The 24,119-nt window shown below is 37.8% G+C and overlaps 1 protein-coding gene across 1 annotated transcript in view; it reads right to left on the bottom strand.

Annotated features, from left to right (window-relative positions):
- Positions 1 to 24,119, bottom strand: part of vangl1 (VANGL planar cell polarity protein 1) — an 89,210-nt gene that overhangs the window by 9,312 nt on the left and 55,779 nt on the right. Inside the window, exons 4-5 of the mRNA XM_066706980.1 lie at positions 14,528 to 15,135; positions 5,890 to 6,023 (exon numbers count right to left, since the gene is read on the bottom strand). Coding sequence (XP_066563077.1) covers positions 5,890 to 6,023; positions 14,528 to 15,135 — 742 coding nt within the window. The remainder of the gene's footprint in view (positions 1 to 5,889; positions 6,024 to 14,527; positions 15,136 to 24,119) is intronic.

Genomic DNA, 24,119 nt, shown 5'->3' with positions numbered 1-24,119 from the left:
GGGGTCAGGGGGAACAAGCTAATCTACACCTTGTTAAAAACTTCAATTAATTTATGTGGTTTTAAGATCTCCTCAGTAATAAATACAATTTCATTTATATAATGAACCTTTCTGCTTGGTTAATTTATGTATTGCTGTGCTGCCAGTTTTCTATGGGGGAAGCTGTAAGGATTTAGATAAACCAGTTTGATATTTGTACTAAAAGGAAGTGCTGAAAAAGGTCAAAACTGGCTAATAAAAAAGAAGGAAAAATGCAGGCTTAAGTCTAATGTACAAATCTACAAATGTAATCCCTTTTCATGTTTCTGACTGAGTCATGACTCATTTGTTGGGGGGGGGGGGGGACAAAATAAATAAATAAAAAGCAGATAAATGTCAACACAGTCATTAAATATATACATCTTGGCATTTCTTCCATTTCCTCAAAGCCATTCTTTTTTTGTCTCTGGATTCCTTTAACAAAGGTTTGCCCAAAGGAACTCATCTTGAATATGCCGCGCTTCTGAAGTGGGGGGCTAATCTAAACTCTGGAGATTGCACGCCTTCATGTAAAATGTCTTCTTGCTGATCAAAGTGTTTTCTTAAGTACCTCTGCTAGACAAACCCCAATACAGGGCACGTGCATTTTTTAAAGAAAGATAAAATACAATAATATTATAATACCAAATCTTCACAGTGAAAATCAATGTTTTAACTAGATATCACTTACAAGTAGGGAGGGATTGTGTCCAGGTTATTGGTGAAGAATAGAGAAATAACCTATTATGTATAATGTATTTTTTGTTTAATCTACAGAAGGTTCTTGTGAGCACAAATGCCTTTTTTAAATATTGCCAATTTTAAAATCTCAGAACCTATCTGCCTCTTTTTGTTAATGTGTAGAGCGGAGTGCTGAATTCATTCCATATGTGCTTTATTTTCTCTTTGAGATATTGTCTTTTCTCCCACCCTTTAGTAATATATACAACTCTACTGTCACAACTTGCATAATTCCTGGCTTCTACTGCCAACTGTCCTGAGGAAAAGTCAAGCTGTCATTCTGACTAATGTCTTCCAAGACCTTGAAGTAACTGTCGTCTCCCTATGAATTAAACTAAATGTATTCTAAATCAAGACTACGTGCGATGCAACTATTTTAGTACAGCTAATTTTGATCTAGGTTAACACCGTGGGGCTGAAGAAATATACACTGTAATTGTTTTGCATTCAGCTGTCTTGTGGTGAATATATATTTCTTTATGTCACATGAAAACCCCTATTAAGCAGTTATTTTTTTAGAGGAATGTTTATCACTTAGTCTTGACGGACGGCTAGGCAAGCACTGATTAAAGCCCAGCTATATTGACAGGCACATTCAAACCACCAACTCGACTGGGCAACTGTGGGGAAAGTCTGAGTTGTCAATCAAGGCTCCAGTGAGACTGATCATGGAAGATAATGGAAGTAATCAACACATCCACTTTGGGATAATTATAAAACACCTCTCTGAGACTGAGAGACAATTACAGCAATACTTCACAACAGATGTGGTCAGGTACAGATTGCCCCTAACAGTCAACAAACCCTAAACGGAATCAACCTGTTAATCAGCCAGTTGATGAATGCAAAATGGGCAGGACATAAGCAAACCAACAAAACAAAAACAAAAAAGATACATAGTTGGGGTTTGTCATATCGTGCCATATTCCTTCGATAACAATATATACATACAAAACTATACGAATTTCATCAATCATCTGTGGTATATTAGTGGGATTCCTTCAGCAAATCATACGAACAGGGCACTGTGTGAAACATCAATAGCTTGTAATGCCCATGTGTTAGGATGAAAAATGTGCAAATCAACCATAATTATTATCAGTCTAGTGCACCATTGCATTATACAGCTGCTGATCCAAAGCAATGCATGCACACTAGAGTGGTATGGCATGGATTCAGAATAATTGTATTTCTGAAGAATCTGAGCTCAATTGTGAGGATTTGTGTATTTATAGGTCAACTTGAAACTGTTTTGGTCAACCTTTTTGCTACTTTAGTGTTTCAATGTATTTTATTTTGTATTAATTTAATGAATGCACAGCTCATGCTGCTCTTTGGGAATATTGGGATTTTGCCTTTAAACAGATTTTACAGAACTGCACCATGCTATTATGACATCTCTTCAATACAGACTGGTAGCTAATGTGTTGATTATTCAATTACTCCACAGATCAGCTGGATCTGTAAGCCTTGATTGACATATTTGGGTTTCCAACTAAATAGTAGGTGAGATTGTGATGCTCCTGACCTCATGCATCTCCCTAAAACAGAGTGAAATCACTGTACAGGTTCTGGAAATTTAAGATGCGATTAGGATAGACACGTACATTGTTTCATGTCTCTTTCATGACCATAACAGTGATGACTGCTATTACTCATAACAGAATATAAAGCTTGTGTTACTCCCTACAATGAAGAGGATAACTGTTCTTAGCAGCTGTGTATAGGTGTTAACGTACCGTTAACGAAATCAATCTGATCTTTCATTTCTGACTTGTTTTTCTGTGGGTTGCAGTCCTTTTTAAATGTGTAAGTTACATTATTTAGCTTAACCTTTATTTCCTGCTCTATTTATCTGTGTCAGATCTTTGGACTTTCAGCACAGTTGATAAAATCGAGCTCTGTATCAGGCTGCACTCCTGTCTAGATTAAAAGGAGCGGAGATAAATTCTTAAGATGTGTTTAAGGATGCGCATTTTAAAAGAAAGGAAATCTTGAGGGACTCTATAGTGGTTTTTCTCCTTTACTTTACTAGGGTCTTTAAGGACAGACTGAATGCTGCTTTAGGCTGCAAGACTAATGCTAAAATCTTTGCGCCATATTCACCATAATGCACATTATTCTTTATAGCTTCTATCAGTCAGTCTATGATATTTTAATTGGAATTACATTACCATATAACTCCTGTTCTATCAGTCTTGTCTGCTCAGTTTGGAACCGATTGTAAAATGTTACTTTGCCACCAACACATCTGAAGGATCTGGTTCATAGTCACATCCCATCTGGCCGTTTATGCTCTACAGCTTCTGGTCTCCTGTGAATATTTGCAACAAGACTTCTCTCTCTGGGTGATGGGTTCCAGTACAGTGAAATTGTCTTCCAAGGCCTACCAGTTCGTATTTCTTAAATCACGTTGGAAAAAAACATTTACACCTTGGCTCGGACAAATCGTTTTGCGCATAACTCTAACTACAATGCTTTTTAATGTTACATTTAATTGCATTCTGTGTTTTGTTAGGCACTTTGGAATAAAATGTATTAATATCAATTGACTGCATCGTTATATTGTGATCTAAATTTACAGTTTTCCCCTTTTATGTTATCTAATTAGGCATTGTTTATTTAACTTCTTATCTAGTGATTTACATCTGGAAACCATCTCATTGTGCATTGAGACAGTGCTCATCCATTATTTCCTTAAGGACAAATGTGGTGAAGAGTTGCTTCCTTCAGAAACTCAGAAGGCATCATAAGAACGGTTTCTGAACTGAGGTCCGCATAGATTGGGTCTGACCTTTCTCACACTGCGATTACACACAAACGCTCTAGAGGGAATTTATAATGCGAAAAAACCTTTTCATATGCAAGACTAGAACGTGATGACCATGGAAATGACAGTTCTATTGGGGAGATACGAAGACAGAAAAGGTAATGCTTCAAGTTTTTATTCTGAAAATAGGGTTTAACCTGAGAGGAGAAATGTTGATAACATGCAGGCGTGGCAACATACAAAATAATAGATGTAAAACATGTTCAAATACATTAATAAATAAATACAAAGGAAAACTTATAGGGGACTAAATACAAATCAAGGAGGGATCCAATTATTTTTAAAGCACATAGTAAAGACATATATATTGAAACAATTAATGATATAAAAATACATATATAGGTAACATTATTAGTCCTAGAGTATGTGGAGAGGCAGCATATCAAAGGAGGGCAGGGAACAAAGATCCCCAAACAGAAACAGCAGGGGGGAGTGGAGAGAATTGAGTTTTTACTTACTGTTCATAAGGTAAGCTTTCAGTTTAGCTCTAAAGGTGGCTTTTGAGAGGGGAGCACAAGAGCAGAGAGACACAGAGGGAGAGAGAATGTCACACAAAGCACACAAACACAGAGACATGGGATCCAGCACAGACAGAGACACACAGACAAAAGGCATAAGAGGATACCTCAGGATCCAGAAAGGGCCAAGACTGTATGTCAAGCTTATTATTCACAATTGTGGTGCTTTCTAATAAACAATGAGGAGAGGACTAAACAAGGAAGAGTACTCCATTCCCATTCCTAGAGAGCTCTAATCTAGAAGGTTTTATGGATCACACAACATGAACTTCCACTGTAAGAAGCCAAACTGTTCAAATCTCCATAATGAGAGGAGCTCTGATAAATTATTACAATGACTTTATAGTGCATTTTAAATTAAGGGAGACCTTTAAAGTCCCTATAGGGTTTCCCCTCTCCTTGACTTACTTTAAAAATAAAATCACAGAAAGTTTAGTTTTATTTTAGGCATATAATTAGTATTTCTCTACCAGGAAAAAAACTGCATGCACAAATCTAGTTTTGGGAGGTTGATGCCATGAAGTTCTTAAAGTGAGATTATTTTTAAAAACACAGTATAAAGTGCCAAACCCGGATTTATTTTGATCATTCCTAAATCTCATTGGTAGATGTTTTTTCTCACATAATGCTGGAATTAACTAACTTTATGTACATACAAAAATAACATGAAATAAAAAAATGTGCTGCCAGATTTCATGTTTCTTTTTCAACCTATGTAATATTGCTAAAGAATACATCTAATCTCTATTAATCACCCTTTCTACATTATAGCATATACTATAGCTTCTGCTTAAACCATGCAATTATGATGGAAACACTTAATTCTGATCAATTAAGCAATTAAGCAATTAAGACCTAAAGGAACTATTGCCTTGCTTTGTTAATCAGCAGGGTTTGCGTCAATTACAGTTGTTTCCATTCCAATTACATTGGTAATTCCCTTTTCAATTTACTTCAATTCCAGCCAAGCCTATGATGTGAACGGCAAAAATAATTGGAATTGGGTTTGAAAAAGTGAATTGGAATTGAGAAAGTGGAATTGACCTGAACCCTGTTAATCAGTAACTAAAAGGTGATCCCAGTCATGAACACTGCTGAGATAATAGTGGCAAACAAAGAAGAACTGTGAAATGGAAACCATATAGAGCAATAACGAAAAGACAGTTCAGGGTATGAGTTGTTGTTTAAAGCAGTAAGGCCTGATGTTACTGAATTAAAAATTAGCAAAGACTGCGTGCAGTACTGCAGACCATTCCTGGCATATCTATCTGCACATACACCCCAAAACTGTTCACCTCACTTGTATTTTTGGCAGCACTATACTGGTTTTCACAAACAGGTGGCCTATCCAAAGTCCTTGTATTTACTTGGATGATTTTCCCCTGTATTTATCTTAAAGAGCCTGGCATGGTTTCTGAATAAAGTGCGTGAGGAACAGAGACAGATGTACGGATTAATAAAATAACGCTCATAGGCAGGTTCAAATAATTACAGTGTTTTCTGGACAGTGACACTGATGTGACTATTTTCAGAGCAGTGAGTTCTCTACTGGCTCTGGTCCACAACATACATAATATAGTCTGATGCTGCTGTTTACAGGGCTGCTTAGGTATTCATCTGTCAAGTCAAAGATAAAGGCTGGGGTATCACCACCTCTGTTTGATTGATTGTTTTTCATATTTTGGAAAGACCAAATAATTTGCTGTAGCCAATTCTCAGATGCCAGGGCTATTTATCCTGCAAAATGATTACAGGCAGTGTTGTTGCCTGGCCTGCACTCACCATCCACATTGTAGACTTTCAGACCGGCCATGTGCTTGGCAGCTCTTGATTTGGCCGCGGTTAGAAGAGCAGGGTTGTGCACAGGGAAATCTCTGTAGTAATTCTCCAGGATGACCAGAGCTGCTCGCTGGATACTGAAAATGAACAAAGACAACAAAAATATATAAATACACAGGATAATGCAGTATCCAATTTTTTATTTTATTTTTGTTTCCTTTGAGGGATCATCGACCAAATAATTTGCTTTTCATAGGTTAGACGGCTTAATGATGTGCAACATTATATTGGGGCTAATTTATAGTCTTCATTCTGTGATATAATTAATGTGCTTTTCCTGTATCATGTATGAAGAGAACAAAGAAAAAAAACTCTCATAGCTATAATGTAAAATTAATGTATCACCCTCATTTTAAAAGCAACATTATCCACCCTGTAGCCAATTTATTAATTTACAACACTTCCAGAATTGTTTATTACAATAATAAGATACCTGTTGCTTTGAATGTTTTTAATCATAAAATGCTAAACAGTGCTGCAGCTTAAAGAGACAAGTGTCTCATTTTCTCTTACAAGCTGGACAAATTAACCTGTTTTACTGTCCACGACGACGGAATCTATTTAACTCGAGACAAAGGATCTGCAGAAGATTCTTGTTAGTTTGTCTCTATAAACTAAACCAGCTCTGTGGGATGCAAATGGAATGTATGACAAGGATTCTTCCTCTAGTCAAACTCCCAAGGTTGAATCCGTAAAGTGCTTAATGCATCATAATAACAGCGATGACTTGAGGAGCGGGGAGGTGGGGGATTGTAACTGGAACTGCTACTGAAGCATGCGTCTTGATCTGGACTGGGATATCATGCAAGGACACCACCCTGTGATTTAAACAGCCGGGAAGAGGGTCTCCCACAGACAATTACAAGTGTCATTCTGTCCCTTGCAGGAGCTTTTGCAATAATTTCAGTTGGTCTCAGTACAGCACAACCTGGACTCCAGTAGAATACAAAGAGGGAATGGAAACCATAAGTCCGTGAACAGTCCTGCTGTGGAGATTGCTCTAACCTGTGCATGACCTAGTTCGTGAACTGTGAAGATGGTGGCCTCCTCAGACTAAGAAGACAGCACTCATAAAGGTAAGAAGAGAGCGTAGTATCTGTGTTTATGTTTCCCACACACCCTCTGTAGAACAGGAAGTGTCAGTTCTGTTGGCTTTGGGGCAAGTTCTTGAATTGTCTGTGTTTGGTTTCATTTAAATTTACTGTCACCTCATTGACTATCAAAATATGCTTTATGGCTTCCAACTGTGAGCTGTTCACAGACTGAAAGAACACATAGGGGGTGTCTCATTGTATTAAGTGACTGGTCTATAACAATAATTGCCCTTTAGGTCTATGTACACAAATTAAACTGTTCAAATGCGAGGGTGTTTCAGCCCAGCCCTGCTCACATCATTAACCAGTCCCAGTAATTTGGCTAAAGCTGATAAGTATGCAGATCAAGTGAAACAGACCGTTCTTCTTTTCTCAAGCCAAGCCTACACATCTCTCACCATCACTACATTGGAAAAAAACATTCCAAGAATAGCTGTGGCAAACACTAAACCAGTCAGCCTGGTAATTCATTAACTGGCAGTAATCTAATTGTTAAAAGTGGCTGTTCTGAGCATGTGTTTCCCATAACCAGGGACAGCTACATTATTGTGTGAAGACCTCTCTGTGGATAACACAACCTACTCTGCATAACAACCTCTTGGATAGTCAAGGACTGATCTTTGTTTTCAACATCTAAAGTTCCCCCCCTTGAAGAGTCTCATATATTTGTTCCTCCTTCAAGGAGTTTTATTCTTAATTTGGGATTCATGTTTCTTTTTATATTAAGGGCACTTTGCTTCTTACCATAGTATTAAACCACTTCAAAGGACATTTTTTGTTGGTTTTTAATATTGCCCCTTAGCTCCATCTTGCGATTATAAAATCTCGGTGTGGACCATAATTAATCCCATATATTGTTGCTCTCTTGGAGGCCAAAAGCTGAAAGTCTTTTACCCAAGTTAGGACACAATTTATAATTTTCTCTACTTTTGAGGCCCAGTAAACAGTGCATATGATTTTGTTGTCCAATCTTCTTTTCTTTATTTTAGATTTATTTTTGTGGCTTATTTGGAATATTTTTTTTACTTCTGTGAATAAAGTAATGTCTTGAAAGTACTTCTCATTCACTGCTGATAGGATGAGTCAATACAAAAACAATACCAAAAACTGAAATAAGTTGGCCAAATGTACAAGTTAACTAACATATTGCTTGAGTCATGTGCCCTAGTTTTCTTTGTTTGCATTTAATCATTAGTGATGGAATGTATGTTAATTAAGCAGAACCACAATTGTCTGCTGTCAACACAATACACAGAAATACCATCTTTAACATCTTCCATTAGAGCTGTGTTTTTTTCCCCTATGAGTGAATCATATACACAGAATTTTACACAATCATATAGGGAACTTCACCTCGACATTAACCCACTGGGGTGTTGATTACAGTTGTCTTGTAAAGTTAATTAAACAGTAGAGCACAAGGCACTGATATATAAAAATGTAAATGAAAGGAAAACTAAATTACAGGGGTTTCATATAAACTGCAACCTGACAGAACTATGAAATTAAAACCACTATATACCAGCAGGGAAACAGATGTTTTGATTCACATATTAATCATAAGAAAAATAAAATAAAATCGATATGTAGTATTCAGATCCTTGTTTGGAAACTGTCATTCAGTGCTCCCTTTATAGTTTAATAAATGTGGTGCATTACACTACTACCAATTATATTTTCAGAGTTTGTTCAGCTAAGAGAAAACAGTTGATAGAACTGAACATAGAGAAGGGGCACATCAACTTTTGACTGTCACTCCATAGACACACTCAAAAGTGTACACACAGCATGTCCATATCATTTCAATCAGCTAGAATATTTATTTTCTTTACCAGTGCAATACATGCAATAGGCAAGTGCTGTGAATATCTGCGACTATAACTGAATACAGGAGTATGTGGTGTCATCTATGTATGTGGATACTTCTCTCTCCCAACCTTATGAATATTCAATATATCGTCATGCGGACGTTCTTTGAAACTGTGTTGCAGTGAGCACACAGATTTCTGCTGTGTCAGGCTGAAGCTTTTGATGAAATATTAAAGAAGCGCACACAGGAAACAAAATCGGCCTTGATGAGCTACATCAGCTTCACTTTGGTGTGAAAGCAAAAAAAATCTGACTTGAATATATGCCCCCCCACACCCCCCTATTGTTGAAGACACATGAGCCACAGTATTATAGATACTGGAGCAGCTTGCCACCCTTCCTACAAGGCAGTCAGTTAGACATCAATGTGGAGATAAATATGCCCTAAGCCTACAGGCTACTGTAATTATGATAAGAAATAGGCTACACCCTAAAAGCCAAAGACTATAATTCTATCGCAGTTCTGATAACAGCATTGAAGCATGCAAATAAATATAAACATTCTGCATTTCCTATCCTTGTTTTTTATTTTATTTGGTCATACATTTTAAGAATTCCCAATTAATAGAGCCTCATAAGACCAGGACAAGAACAGGAACAGTATGTGCTACCGGTTGTGGGTGCAGTTTTTTGGCAGACGTTGATACAGTTGGGAGGTTGCTTCCTTTCAAAAAGGAAGTACACTTCAGGGACGTTTTGAGTGAGGCGCACGCATTGGTAGGGATGTCAGAATACAAACACTTTTCTCAGATGCTTACTGTGTAGTTACAACTAGTAAACCTTAACATTAACTAGTATGTTATACCTAGTGCTTTCAAGATTCTCAAAGAGTGTTAAAGCTATGCAAGTGGCACTGCACTTCAAGTATTCTGTTTGATTTCCAAAATACAATTTAAATACCTGAAAAGAGTGTGTGTGTGTGTGTGTGTGTGTGTGGGGGGGGATTATACCTGAATGTATTCAACCACTGGTGTAACTGAATTAACTATGCTGTTAATATAAAAATATAATATAAAAACAGTCTCCCCAGGCCATCATTTGACACATTTATTGACATTTGACAATTTCTCGGGAGAACCCTATTAACAGATTTAATGTCAACTGGAGTCACTTAAAAAAAAAAAAACAATTGTTGAAATTGGCAATTTGTGCATACGATTTCCCCTCACGACTAGCTAAGATGTGCCCATTCTTCATTAGTAATACAGCAATGAATCCTTTATACATACATATACATATATATATATATATATATATATATATATATATATATATATATATATATATACATATACAGTGAGGGAAAAAAGTATTTGATCCCCTGCTGATTTTGTACGTTTGCCCACTGACAAAGAAATTATCAGTCTATAATTTTAATGGTAGGTGTATTTTAACAGTGAGAGACAGAATAACAAAAAAATCCAGGAAAACGCATTTCAAAAAAGTTATAAATTGATTTGCATGTTAATGAGGAAAATAAGTATTTGATCCCCTATCAATCAGCAAGATTTCTGGCTACCAGGTGTCTTTTATACAGGTAACGAGCTGAGATTAGGAGCACTCTCTTAAAGGGAGTGCTCCTAATCTCAGCTCGTTACCTGTATAAAAGATACCTGTCCACAGAAGCAATCAATCAATCAGATTCCAAACTCTCCACCATGGCCAAGACCAAAGAGCTGTCCAAGGATGTCAGGGACAAGATTGTAGACCTACACAAGGCTGGAATGGGCTACAAGACCATCGCCAAGCAGCTTGGTGAGAAGGTGACAACAGTTGGTGCAATTATTCGCAAATGGAAGAAACACAAAATAACTGTCAGTCTCCCTCGGTCAGGGCTCCATGCAAGATCTCGTGGAGTTTCAATGATCATGAGAACGGTGAGGAATCAGCCCAGAACTACATGGGAGGATCTTGTTAATGATCTCAAGGCAGCTGGGACCATAGTCACCAAGAAAACAATTGGTAACACACTACGCCATGAAGGACTGAAATCCTGCAGCGCCCGCAAGGTCCCCCTGCTCAAGAAAGCACATGTACAGGCCCGTCTGAAGTTTGCCAATGAACATCTGAATGATTCAGAGGAGAACTGGGTGAAAGTGTTGTGGTCGGATGAGACCAAAATCGAGCTCTTTGGCATCAACTCAACTGGCCGTGTTTGGAGGAGGAGGAATGACCCCAAGAACACCATCCCCACCGTCAAACATGGAGGTGGAAACATTATGTTTTGGGGGTGTTTTTCTGCTAAGGGGACAGGACAACTGCACCGCATCAAAGGGACGATGGACGGGGCCATGTAGCGTCAAATCTTGGATGAGAACCTCCTTCCCTCAGCCAGAGCATTGAAAATGGGTTGTGGATGGGTATTCCAGCATGACAATGACCCAAAACACACAGCCAAGGCAACAAAGGAGTGGCTCAAGAAGAAGCACATTAAGGTCCTGGAGTGGCCTAGCCAGTCTCCAGACCTTAATCCCATTGAAAATCTGTGGAGGAAGCTGAAGGTTCGAGTTGCCAAACGTCAGCCTCGAAACCTTAATGACTTGGAGAGGATCTGCAAAGAGGAGTGGGACAAAATCCCTCCTGAGATGTGTGCAAACCTGGTGGCCAACTACAAGAAACGTCTGACCTCTGTGATTGCCAACAAGGGTTTTGCCACCAAGTACTAAGTCGAAAAGGGTCAAATACTTATTTCCCTCATTAACATGCAAATCAATTTATAACTTTTTTGAAATGCATTTTTCTGGATTTTTTTGTTGTTATTCTGTCTCTCACTGCTAAAATACACCTACCATTAAAATTATAGACTGATCATTTCTTTGTCAGTGGGCAAACGTACAAAATCAGCAGGGGATGAAATACTTTTTCCCTCACTGTATATATATATATATATATATATATATATATATATATATATATATATATATATTATATACTTAATAACTGTGCAATTATGGTCACTTCTCATCTGATCTTGAGTGGGAAACCAATCTCACTTACCTTAAATTGATACACAGAGTATTATTCACACAAAATGGCTTCAAACCCCACTGAGAGAATCATAGTACTCTGAATGTACCCCTTTAAATATCACAGAATGGAGAACCAGTAGGATTCATTTCTGTATGTCTTCAAAAAAATCAATAGTCAGTACCAACATTGCCAAGCCACATGCTGAAAACAATCAAGAGTATGCAGAATATCATACTGTTTGTGCGGTGCGAAAATACACTACACGCTGAGAACGAAGCAGACTAACTGGAATTTAAAAGCATAGAATGTGTTTAACTAGACTGCAGCATTTGTTAAAGCCGTTAAAAATAACTGAATGTCAAAACATAGTCTTTGGTGCTCCCCTAGGATCTACATTTGTGCAGCTGTATTTAATTCTCTTCCAGTTCGCACATTCATGTTTTGTTGTACTAGAAACCCATCAGTCCATAAAATGAAGTTCACCACTCTTCATCTTAATGCGGTCACGACAGATTCATTTGTTTTCATTGTGACTGTGATTGTGTACACGGTTGTAGGCCAAAAATAGGTCACCTTCCAAACATTTCTTCGGAGACTCCAGAGTAGTTAAACCGGTAAGTGCCTCTGATCAGAGCACAGGCTGAGCCCTTTAGTCCAGACACCACTGGTTCTGGTCTGGACTTTGTCATAATAAGACTGTGACTGTTCCTCATGTGGCAGCACACAATTGGGATAGAGCTGCTGGGGTTGTACAGGCTTATGTCGGACCAGGATTCATTCGTTTTGTCATGTGACACTGACTCCTGTAGCTTACCGGGTGCCTGTGTACAGTGTTCTTAGTGAGAGCTGCGTCCTCCCCGAAATGCTATAGCTCAGCTGTTTGTGAGATGGACTTGCAGGGTGAAAACAGGGTGTGTAAAAACAAATTGGGAAGTGAAACCCTGCTCATTTTCCACACTCATCAAATACTTATAAGGTTGTAGGGTGAGACCTAATCAGTGGTACAAATTACGATCCTGTCAATTCAATCCCCTGTTCCTGCCAGTGACATTTTCAACTCACTTTCAAAACAGGACAAGCTTGTGAACAGGTGAGTCTGATTAAATGCAAGTTAGAATGAGGTGGGATAAGAAGGTCTCAGATGCATGAACTAGGGATTAGTTAGTGCAGTTGATTACTCGACTACACGAAAACGAGTTAACAATTCGAATACAATTTTTTTTTTGTGTAAACTTGAGATATAATATATAATTTGCAATTGACGTTTATTAATGGTACAAATTGAGGAGAGAGCTATTATTCCTGAGCTAAAAAAAACAAACAAAAAAAGAAAAGGTAAAGCTGTTGGCTAAAACAAATACTTGTGCAAAGGGAATCAGATGTTTTAGTTCAATTGTGTACCTCGTTAATACCACAAGCACAGTGTGCCCGGCGAATCCCACAAGGTGATGCAGTTCAAAACAACAGTTATACAATCACTTGGAATACAAATGGCAGTGTAAAGCTTAAAAACAGTAAGTAGCACTAATTGCAGCAGCCTTGGACCCAATACATAAACACATAAAATGTGTTAATTCCAATATACAGATGGCTTTTAGAAGCCAAGGCGAACTTGTTTCCAGCCGATCAACAAACAGAGACATATCAGAATCACCAGGTATGCTGAACACACAAAAAGAAACCACTACTTCTGCAAAGAGTGACATGGCGACGTTTCTTGGGGAGGATTATTACCTGCAAGACGAAACCTTGGCGAAGGATTAAATTAATCCGCATTTTGACACTGAGTCTTGCATTTCACTGGATCAGGGTGCACTTTTATGATGGTGAATAAACACATTTCGATTCATAAGGCTTGGAGAATTAGCGAAGACATATTTGTGCATTCCTACAACTACGGTCCCAGCAGAGAGAATCTTTTCAATTGCTGGACAGGCTACGTAATTGTTTCTCGTCTGAACATGTAAATATGTTAATATTCTTAAACAAAAATATGTAATTCGAATACAAATATAGGAAACACAGGGATAGTTTTGGTGCCACCTGCGCTTGCTGTGGTTTTGACTTTTGGTATTTTTTGAGCAGCATTAATGAGCAGCATTTACTTTTTTCTGCTTTAACGCTAAAGAATAAATACATTTGTTATAGAGTTTCCCTGCTAACACACAACGTTGCCAACAATGTAATTTACGTGGGATTTTTTTAAAGAAAATAAAATTACCTAGACTTAAACTAAAGGTTAAGGGTTAACGCGCTACATTGTTTATTTCATGCAAACTGAAAGTTTTATATGGATAAGTACAATAAATGTCAAGTAAAAATTTGCATTATTTTATTTTTAATTAAAATACTATGGAATAAATACATAGTTTTGATTTAAATTAATCTGATGCCAGTACTTAATGTATATGGTATGCTAGTAATGTTAAACTATCATGCTGTGTAAATTTATAGTAGGTCTGTATGTGCCTTATATTTTGCGAAGTAAGATTAGCTGGACTCTAATTAGGTTAATCGAATACACAAAAAGTTTGGATCACGAGTAGTCAAATAGCAAATTAATCTAAATTGCCATCCCTAGCATGAACAGGGTAGAGAGCACAATCTTAAGCAGTACTGTGAATGCCCTGAGCCCGCTTTGGTCTTACCTTAAATGGCCCAGGTTGTAGAAGCCTGCCTCTCCATCAGTGCTGCGGATCACCTTGAGGGAGAAGGTGGGCTGCAGTTGCCGGAGCTCCAGCAAGACTATGGCCAGGTAGTGGATGAAGAGCAGGGCGTCCACCAGTGAGACGGCATACTGCACAATGCCCTGGTAGTTCTCATCCTGGGAGTCCAAGATGCGCACGCCGTAGAAGAGCCAGTAGGAGACGACGAAGAGGAGGACAAGGACCAGGAGGAGGGCCCGGAAGACGAAGACACGGGGCATATCGGCCCGGGGGGTGCGGAAGAACAGAGCCCAGGCCCCCAGCAGCAGGATCAGGAGCTTGAAGGCCACCGAGATGAAGAGACCCTCGCAGGCTGTGCCACAGGACTTGAGTTTGTCAGGCCAAAGCACGTGGGGCAGGATGAGGAAGGCTATGGGTGTCAGGAAGACCAGCAGGCCCAGCACGGCTGCCACCGTCAGGCCCAGGTAGCGTTTGCAGTCCAGTCCCACGCTATCCTCCATGTCCTTGGTGATCCGCACAATGTCCTCCTGGGAGATGCTATGCTCTGAGGTCCCTGTGACGGCCGTCGTAGTCTCTCCCCAGTTGTCATCCTAAAGGGAAAAAGATGTGTTCAAATAAGCCTCCTGCTCTGGATACTACATGTACTGGATTAACCGGTTCTAGGTCTTTGATTTATATTAGGCCCAGACCCCCACCCCCAATTCCACATTAAAAACATGGGATTTGGAAATTGTTTGTTTAGCTATTAAAAAGTCCAGGCCTTACATTCCTTGGGAGTTGGGCTCAAGCACTCTCAAGATCAGCTGACACTTCAGCACTAGGAATCAGATGAGGCCTTCATAGACAAGGGAAATGGCCTTTGCCATATTTGTGAAGAAATAAGGTTGATTTATGTATGCAGATAACAGCTTTTCTTGTTGTTGGTTTCGTAGTGGTACATCCAATAAATGTTAAAACACAAGGAAAACAAACACAGCTAGAGACTCCAGTTTCTGTACTCCACTCTTTGTAACTGTACTACAGTAGGTGTAAACCACCAATGGGGATTTTTTTTTATTTTTTGCAGCCCCAAATCTTGTCCTTACTTTTCACATTCCATCACACAAGCTTAGTGTACGCTCTTTAATCATTGGAAAAAAATTCAAATCTGAACTCCTCTGTGTAACAATCCCACTACTCCGGTGTAGACCTGGTTGCTTAGTGGTTTATTTTATGTGGGTAGCAATGTCTTAATTAATACATATCTTTTGAGACTCGCAGTTGCAGCCTAGCAGTTGTCTTTTGCATCATTATTGAGAAGGAACCCATTTAAACCAACTTTCCATTTATTTTATTTCCCAACGAGTATTGTCTCTTCCTCTTTCCTATTGCTCTTCCACTCTGACAGCTTTGGTTACTGCACTGGATTTCTGATACAGTGCCTTTTGAAGTACAAAGCTTCATTATGTTTTTTTAGTTGACATAACCCCCCTTCAAAAATTAGGGATGCAACTTATTGAAAAAACAGTACACTTTTTGTTTTAATCAAGCTACTACATATTTTCCTGTAAGAGGGAACTATTATTTATTTTGTTGTTATTCTTTTACAAATGTCAAATTTTTGTTTTCATCCACTGCCTTTTTAAAAATCACTACCCCACACCCCACACTCAGTTTTCTTTTAGATGCATACTTCCCACTTCCCATCAAATTGTTGATGCTTACATGGATGCGTGTTAAAGCAGTCTTCATGCATCAATCCATTGAAATTTTTATCACTAACGATAATCAAGGCTACATTATCGGGGTTGTTATTTTCTTGTACATGATTTTAAAATCTTATCATCTCTGTTTCCCTCTACTATCTTCAAATCTGCCTCACTGAGCTGTGTGCACTTCCCCTCCCCCCATGAGTCCTCCTTGTGAAGTAAATATGATCATTATGTTGTTGTTTCTATCAGTAATTAAACATACTATTTCTTCTTTTATCAATGTCATATTCTTTATTTCCCCCAGCCGCAGGGCAACAACAGTGAGACGAGTGAGACTAAATCCATACTGCAATATCATGTCAATAAAAGTAATTATTTTAGTAAATTAACAGGACTAGCAATACTGCACAGTAATGTTGTTTTCATGTGTTAAAAAAAACAAAACAAAAAAAACAAAAAAACACGTAAGTTTGTGTGTATTCAGGTACACTATACAGGACAGAGTTGAATTTATAATTAGCAAAAATAAAGGACATCACCCAATTATGATTATTATTATTATCTATTACCATATGAGCTGGCTATTCATTACAGAGATAAATAGTAGTGCAAAGTGTGATCAGTCAGATACAGGAATTGCCATGGATACCTTTCCCTGTGATGAATGAGATAAATAAGATCTCAGCTTTCCGTTTATCTCATGGGCCCATACCCTACTGACCTTTCACTTTTTGACCTCAACCTGAAGAGCAGACTGTACAGATACATTGTGATAAAAAAAAATCTCCTTGACAATTTCCCTTCAAAATTGATGACACGCACATACACAAGGCTATTAACGATGAAATAAATGGCCAGTACTCTGAATACAAATAAGCTTTCCAATTCAAGAGGTCATTTACAGTAAATTAGAATTTGTAGCAGGTTGTCCAGTTGCTGGCAAAGGCCTTATTATCCTAAAACAAAATCTCATCAATAAGCAACGAGTGGAATGGCTCAAAGACAGATTAAAATGACCCTATGCATTAGTGATAAAGTTGCATTATTATAATTTATTTTATGTATTTATATTTTTAGGAATGAACTTTACATTTTAAAATTCCAAATCATTTTGTTTATGCCATCAGCAAAGTCTATAAAACCAGTTGGGTTACAATTCTGGCGTGAAATGCATCTTTGCTTTGTCCCACATTAACATTTTGAAGTCAGTTATACAATGTTGCTACGCTGAAGGACATTTATTGTGGAAGGGGTGGGGGTGTGTGTGTTCCAAATGAAGAGAAATTTGAATGTGTTCTAATCTGCATAACTGCAAAAGTCTGACATTAAGATGCTTTGTTTTTATATCTGTGGAATATAAATCACATTGTGATTTCCATGGCTTCATTTTATCTTTCCATATATCTTTACTTTATATCCGTAACAATCAGTCCAAAGCAGCTGTAAAATAGAGCAAAGAAAAATATTGCACAGATACTGCAATAGTCACTCCTTTTATTTGTATTGCTATGGCAAACATAGTTAATACTAACATACACTCCTATTGCATGAATTATTTTATGTATTTCCCAGCATTTTCAGTCTCTTTCTGATATCTGCCGACCTGATAAGATAGTGCTGGGAGCTTTGAACAAAGAGTTTAGAGTACCTTCTGTACTTCAGCTTATGGCTCAAAATCTGTCAATGTATTAGAAGAGATACCAAACAAGCTGATGTTTAAATGGAGGGATGTAAGGAAAAACAGGATGTATGTCAAAAAGAGAGGACTCTCGAGACAAAGATACAATATGTTAAAAAAACAAAACTAACAAAAAAAAAATCTAAACAGAGCCAGCTGTATAATTGCAGGAATTTGACCCCCCCCCAGTACAAAGGATATGGTGGGGGGTTTAAACGGGGTGGAGGAATTGCCTTCCAAACTACCACTATAGACAAGCTATAAATGGCAGCATTCAATTATGTACTTCCTTTATGGCATCATCGAAGCAAAGAGGTTGCCAAAACAGTGACACTTAATAAATGGAGAAAGCATACAAATGAAAAGCAGTATTAATAAAAACAAACAAAACAAAAAAAAACGAAGAAAACAACGAGACAATGAAATGGTGTTCTATCCGGTCCAGCTACAAAAAGAGTACCCTCACAACAATTGTTTGCTTTAGTCCCTGTTTTAAAGCAACTATAAAGGAAGTTACCCAGTAACCACTTCCAAGGTCAGTGGCTAATTTTAATTCAAGTAAATAGTTTTCTAACCTGCCATTAGTAAAGCTAACAGTTGAACAGTTGCCAGTTGCACAAAATATCTTACAGTTTCCCTTTTTCTTTATGTGATCTTTGAATCACATGAATTGGCATTTGTTTTGGTAAGTTTTCCATCTTGGATGATACAACAAATTATGCTTATTATTTTCAGGCAATCATCAGAATCGGCTTGGATAAAACAATTCACTTCTGAAGGTGAGTGTTTTGGAACAGCTCTTGAAAGTTGACACGCAGTAAGCGTAGTCTTAAGTTAATTAAGTTACATTTTCCAACTAGGTGTGATGAACTGACTGAAAGTTTGTAGATTGAAAAACAGCAATCAGCGCCAGCATACAAAACTTAGTAATACAAAAAAAAATGTGAGGGGTGGACCTGCATGAAGAAAAAAAAAAAAAAAAAGAAAAAGAAAAAAGTCTAGCTACAGATGATCTCTGGGGGGAATCTTGGACGTGGATCAGTGTATTGTAGCTATGGCCCTTCAGAAGTGACTTCCAACCGTCTCCTCACTAAGCCTGTTAAAGAGCCCTTCATTACAGAAAGAGGTGTTACGATAGCCCTGGTGTTATGGCTACATCAAATCTGCCCTGCTTCAATCCCCCCCACCTCCATTCAGATGAAACGTCTATTTTCTCATGCTGTTCCTAAAGCCCAGCTTCTGTTTGGTGCACTTGCATAGAACAGCTGTTGTTTTCAGCCAAATTGACAGAACTCCACGGTATCATTATTAGTGTGTCTGGACGCTTTCAGATTATTCTTTTTTTTAGCCATGAAAAAAAATCACTTGAAAATGTAAGTTGTTACTCACGGTGTTGACACTGAGATGCAAAATCTGTTTTTCTATTTGTGAAAGTGAAGGAATAACCCTATGGGTTATAATGCCTGATGTGTGATGTTTGATTATATAATATCAGTAGCCAAGCCTGTCCCTCAGAAGTCTGTGCTTGTAATATATATATATATATATATATATATATATATATATATATATATATATATATATATATATATATATATTTGAATCATTAAAAAATATTTTATGAATATAAATAGAAACAGCCATTTAAAAACATTTAGCCTTAAATCAACTGGTAATGAAGCATTTTATACAACATTTCAGACTAAATCAATTCATTAAAGCACTTAACACAGACTTTGGTTTATACACTTTAAGTGCTGGAAATTATTTAGGAAAAAATAACGTTTAATATAAAATTGGAAGAACCAAAAACACTGAAAAGATGAAGCTGTTTATCCCCATTATTGGTTGTAATGTCTCTATGGACGTGGTGTTAACCTGGTCAGCAAACAAGGTTGCAAACAATGAAAAAATGTGCATCTTCTTTTATTTTGGTGGTTGGTTTTAAGGAAAAAAAAAAAAATCTATGCCATCTCAGGCACCTGGCATCAACCAAGTCAAGCTAAATTAACAACCATGTGCGAGAACTACAGTAACATAACCATACAGAGCGGAAAGTGTGCTTATATTTTAAACTTGTTTGGAACAGAGGTCTGTGAATCTTTGTAAGACTCAGCCTTTCACACATAACTGTCAAATAAACATTTCAACCAGTCAAAGTAACAGTGTGGCAAACATTAAAAGGATTGTAAGGATATAGTCTAAGAAATGACTAAATTGATGCGGCACAATCACAAAGCCTTTAGTATTTTAACAGGAACATCATTATGATTTATCTGTGTATAATCTTAAACCTATGCCATTTGAGTAGGGAAATCTTGATATTGAGTTGGGAAAAACAGATAATCAAGAATGTTTATTTTTTTATTTGGATCACATTTGGTGTTTTGCATAAGTGGCAATGCAGTTGGCATCCTGTGTAGTTATAAAGTGTAGCTCTAACCTTGAAATCTATTTTTAGATTTAGATGTGCTCTATTAATTTACCCATCGCTATATGAGCACTGTAACAGATAGGTTCTGCATCTAACACCGAAGTAAACATTTGCAAATTCCAAAAAAAACTATTTCTATTACCTTCTTCCCTGTTACTTTGTATCCATATGTGGTTAAGTGCACTTTTGGGGGAAAAGGGAAAAACAGCTGAAGTCACAATCAGAAAGAAAGCACTTGTAGGGCCCCCCTTAAATGAACTATGCTGAAAGATTTATGTGGCACTCAACAAATCCATTGTGTCTTCTCTTACAGGGCGGAAAATAAAAAAATAAAAAAGAGCTGTAAATTTAGACTAGGTTGTGAATGTTTTATGGTCATGGCCCAACAAACGCTACATCTTTGAATGGAACTGGAGGATACAAGTACAGTATCTAAAAGATAACACACATCATGGGAAACTAGTGGAAACTTCAGAAAATGTGGACAGCTGAGAAGTGACCTTTTGGGAAGGTTATCATCATGAGTATAAACCTTGGACAAGAAGGAAACGTGGTACAATTACTGCAAATTAATCAACTCAGTAACCAAGCATTTACTTGTCAATTGAAAGAAGGGCACTGCCAGGGGGACTTCTTACCTATTCAGCCTGTAGGTACATTGTGTATACCCATATTCCTATACATTAAAAGGCAATGGAAATGTATGGAGCGAACTCTTTTTCTTTTTTTTTTTTCATCTGTAAAGGCACATACTAGGTCAATTGTAGGTTTCTATTACGATTGCCGTCCTAGGGTTGGATAATTTCTGAAAGAATTCCCGCGACCGGATTCTAATGGGGCCTCTGTTTCAGGAGCCCTGGGGGTGCGGTCTTGTCAACCGGATCTTATCAGGGAACACACTTAAGACAGCTTAGTTCTGTTTATCTTAGCAATATCTTGTCTGGCCCACAGCCAAACAAGGGGGCATTCTCAGAGTGCCTTGGATGAATACTTCAGAGCCACTGAAGGCCCCTGCATTGTCTCAAATAACTCCAGATGGAGAGATGTTAGTCCACCGGTTCTCCCAGATACTCTAGTGACTTTTGTGGCATGATAGCCTTTTGGCGGAAGTATACCCAAAATAACACCCATTCCCCCCTGACAGCACACTGCGAGGCCTTGTGCGCCCAAGTGTCATTCAAAGTCCATTTGTGCTCTCCTTATTGTATAGGCAGCACACAAAAGTGCTGCACGTTTAATCACATCATGTGGTTTTCATTTTGAGGACAGCTACAGCTAAGACTGTGCAAACAATCTCACAGCTAAGGTATGGTTCTCAAAGCAAAAACAGCTATGCCAAGATAGAACTTGTTTGGTACTCTTCACAGTATGTCTTGTTGGTATCCTAACCAACTGCTCAGCTACAAAACTATTCCAATTGAGCCCTCGATAGCTGCAGGCATGCTGGTGTAATTAAGCCATCATTAGTAGTACTAAAAGTTTAATGAGTCCATCGAGTGACCTTTGAGGGAGATAACCTGACATCTTCAAAGGTCTTCTCAACACCAAAATCTGGGAAATCTCAGGATAAAGGGGGTGGGGGTGTGGTGTTGAATATTTTTTTATAGAACGTTTCTCCATTGGATTTGGGAGCGAGTTCAAACAGGATTTACTACCACCCAAGTGCGGCTCTAAAAAGATAAATGGGTGTGATTTCTGAACAACTGACTAAATAAAAAGTGCTTACATCTTGTCAAACATATTAGGGGATATTAGACATGAAAATGCTGGATATTATCACTGCTGTATAAATTATCATAAACAATTTTAGGATTCAATATTCTTCTGTAATCTCTCTCTCTTGCGCTCTCTCACTCTCTCTCTCATATTAAATTCTCGCTCATTTTAAGTTAACGTTTAATGTTCCGCAAGAGTTGGGCAACAGTGTGGAGTTATAGTTGGGGATCTGGACTCCTGAAAGTTTCGAAAGGGTTGTCGGTTCACTCCCAGGTGGGGGACACTGCTGTCATACCTTTGAAGAAGGTATTTTACCTAGAGCGTTCATGCAAAAACCTAGCTGTATAAATGGGTAACTGTATATTAACATGATATAGTGTAACAATTTCAAGTTGCTCTGGATAAGGGCGTCTGCTTTGAAATATAATGAGTTCTGCAAATCTGTGGGTAACTTTAACTGCAAATCATTCAGCAAAACATGCAAGAGAAAGAGAGGAATCTTTACTGTAGTTATATTTGTAATATGTTGTAGCAAACCGGTTTTCTTATCAGGAACACCTGTTTGCAAGCATTCAAATCTCCAGTTCAGTTTAATTTATCCAGCTTGTTCTGGGGTAGCAGATGTCTTCTTCTTCTTTGATTTCTATCCCTCTATCTTACACTACATTACATCCTGGGCAATCTACAAACAATCTATCTCTGGAAGTCCCTCAGTACATTTACTTGACATTCAGAATATTGGTTTTCTGAAAAGACCCACAGATCTTAATATAAAACATAGGGAACTCGCAGCTGAGTAGAAATGAAGTTCAGTTTGCACATGTGCAGTAAACTAACAGAATTCTTGTTTGCAAAAAGTACATTTAGATGACACCAGTTCTGTACATTTTCAGAATTTAAATGGATATTTCTGGGGGTTGTTTTTCATGGAATTGAATTTCAAAATATTATGATACATTTTCCAGAAAGTGTGACTTTTTATATCAAAATACATTTTTGGAAAATTATATATTGGTAATCTCATGCTCATGTAAATGCAGACTGTCAGGGCTCTGGCAGTGTTGTACATAATCCGGATCATGTTTCAAGTAATTTGGAAGAGTTCCAGCTCAACACACCTTGCATACAGATGCATTTCTCCATTAAATGAGGTTCAGAAAATAAAAGGCCCACAAAAACACAGAACCAGATTCTTATAAAGGGCAAACCAAACCTTAATGCTTATTTGCAGGGTTCTCCCCCCCGAGTTTTCACTGTGGTCGTTAGTTTCAAATGGTGATGTCCAATTCTGCCATTCTAAAACACAGAAGGGAAGCTCTGACCATAAGCTGTTGCGAAATACACAGCTGACAGGTTTACATAATTTCATGATTTGTACAAAATACATTATAAAGAATGCATCTAGGAAACAGCTTCAGTTGTTGAAAAGGTTTCCTTTGGTAGCTCTACTCTCTTATTCTGTATAATAATGTATCAGCTTGTATCTAGTCTATATTATTCTATTGCTCTGTGAATATGTGATCCAAAACCAGTCAAGGGTATTTTTCCATTCAACACCCAAACTTCCATAGAACACATTTAATTTTCTTTGCCCCGATAGCATTTGTACTCAAGTGGGGAAAGGAACATGCAATTTGATAAGTTCAATCTTTTTGTCTTACAAACGGCAAGGAAAATAAAGAAACTAAATGAAAAAAACAATATCATGCGCACAAATTGTAAAGTTATCATATGGCATTTGTACTTTTGGACAGTATTTTTCCAATAAAAAGAGAATACAAAATACATACATCACATGGAATAAAATAAATGATGCAGTGAGCATAGCTCCTTGGACCTTTGACTCTGAACAGCGGGCACGGTCAGATTGCCTCTGGTAAATATTAAAACCAGTTCTGTCACAGACTCAAAAGCCAAAACATAACCCCCTGACTTAGATTTATCTCACAAATTAGGTTCTATTTTGAATCACGCAAATTCCCCATTCTTAAGCAGCATCCTAACTTGGGCTGAAGCCAACCTGCATTCTAATCCTTTCACAGTGCACACAACTGC

Source organism: Amia ocellicauda, chromosome 6 (assembly GCF_036373705.1).
Source record: "Amia ocellicauda isolate fAmiCal2 chromosome 6, fAmiCal2.hap1, whole genome shotgun sequence".
Lineage (NCBI taxonomy): Eukaryota > Metazoa > Chordata > Actinopteri > Amiiformes > Amiidae > Amia > Amia ocellicauda.
Note: the sequence above shows the minus strand (reverse complement) of the source record. Positions and strands in the feature narration are given on the sequence as shown.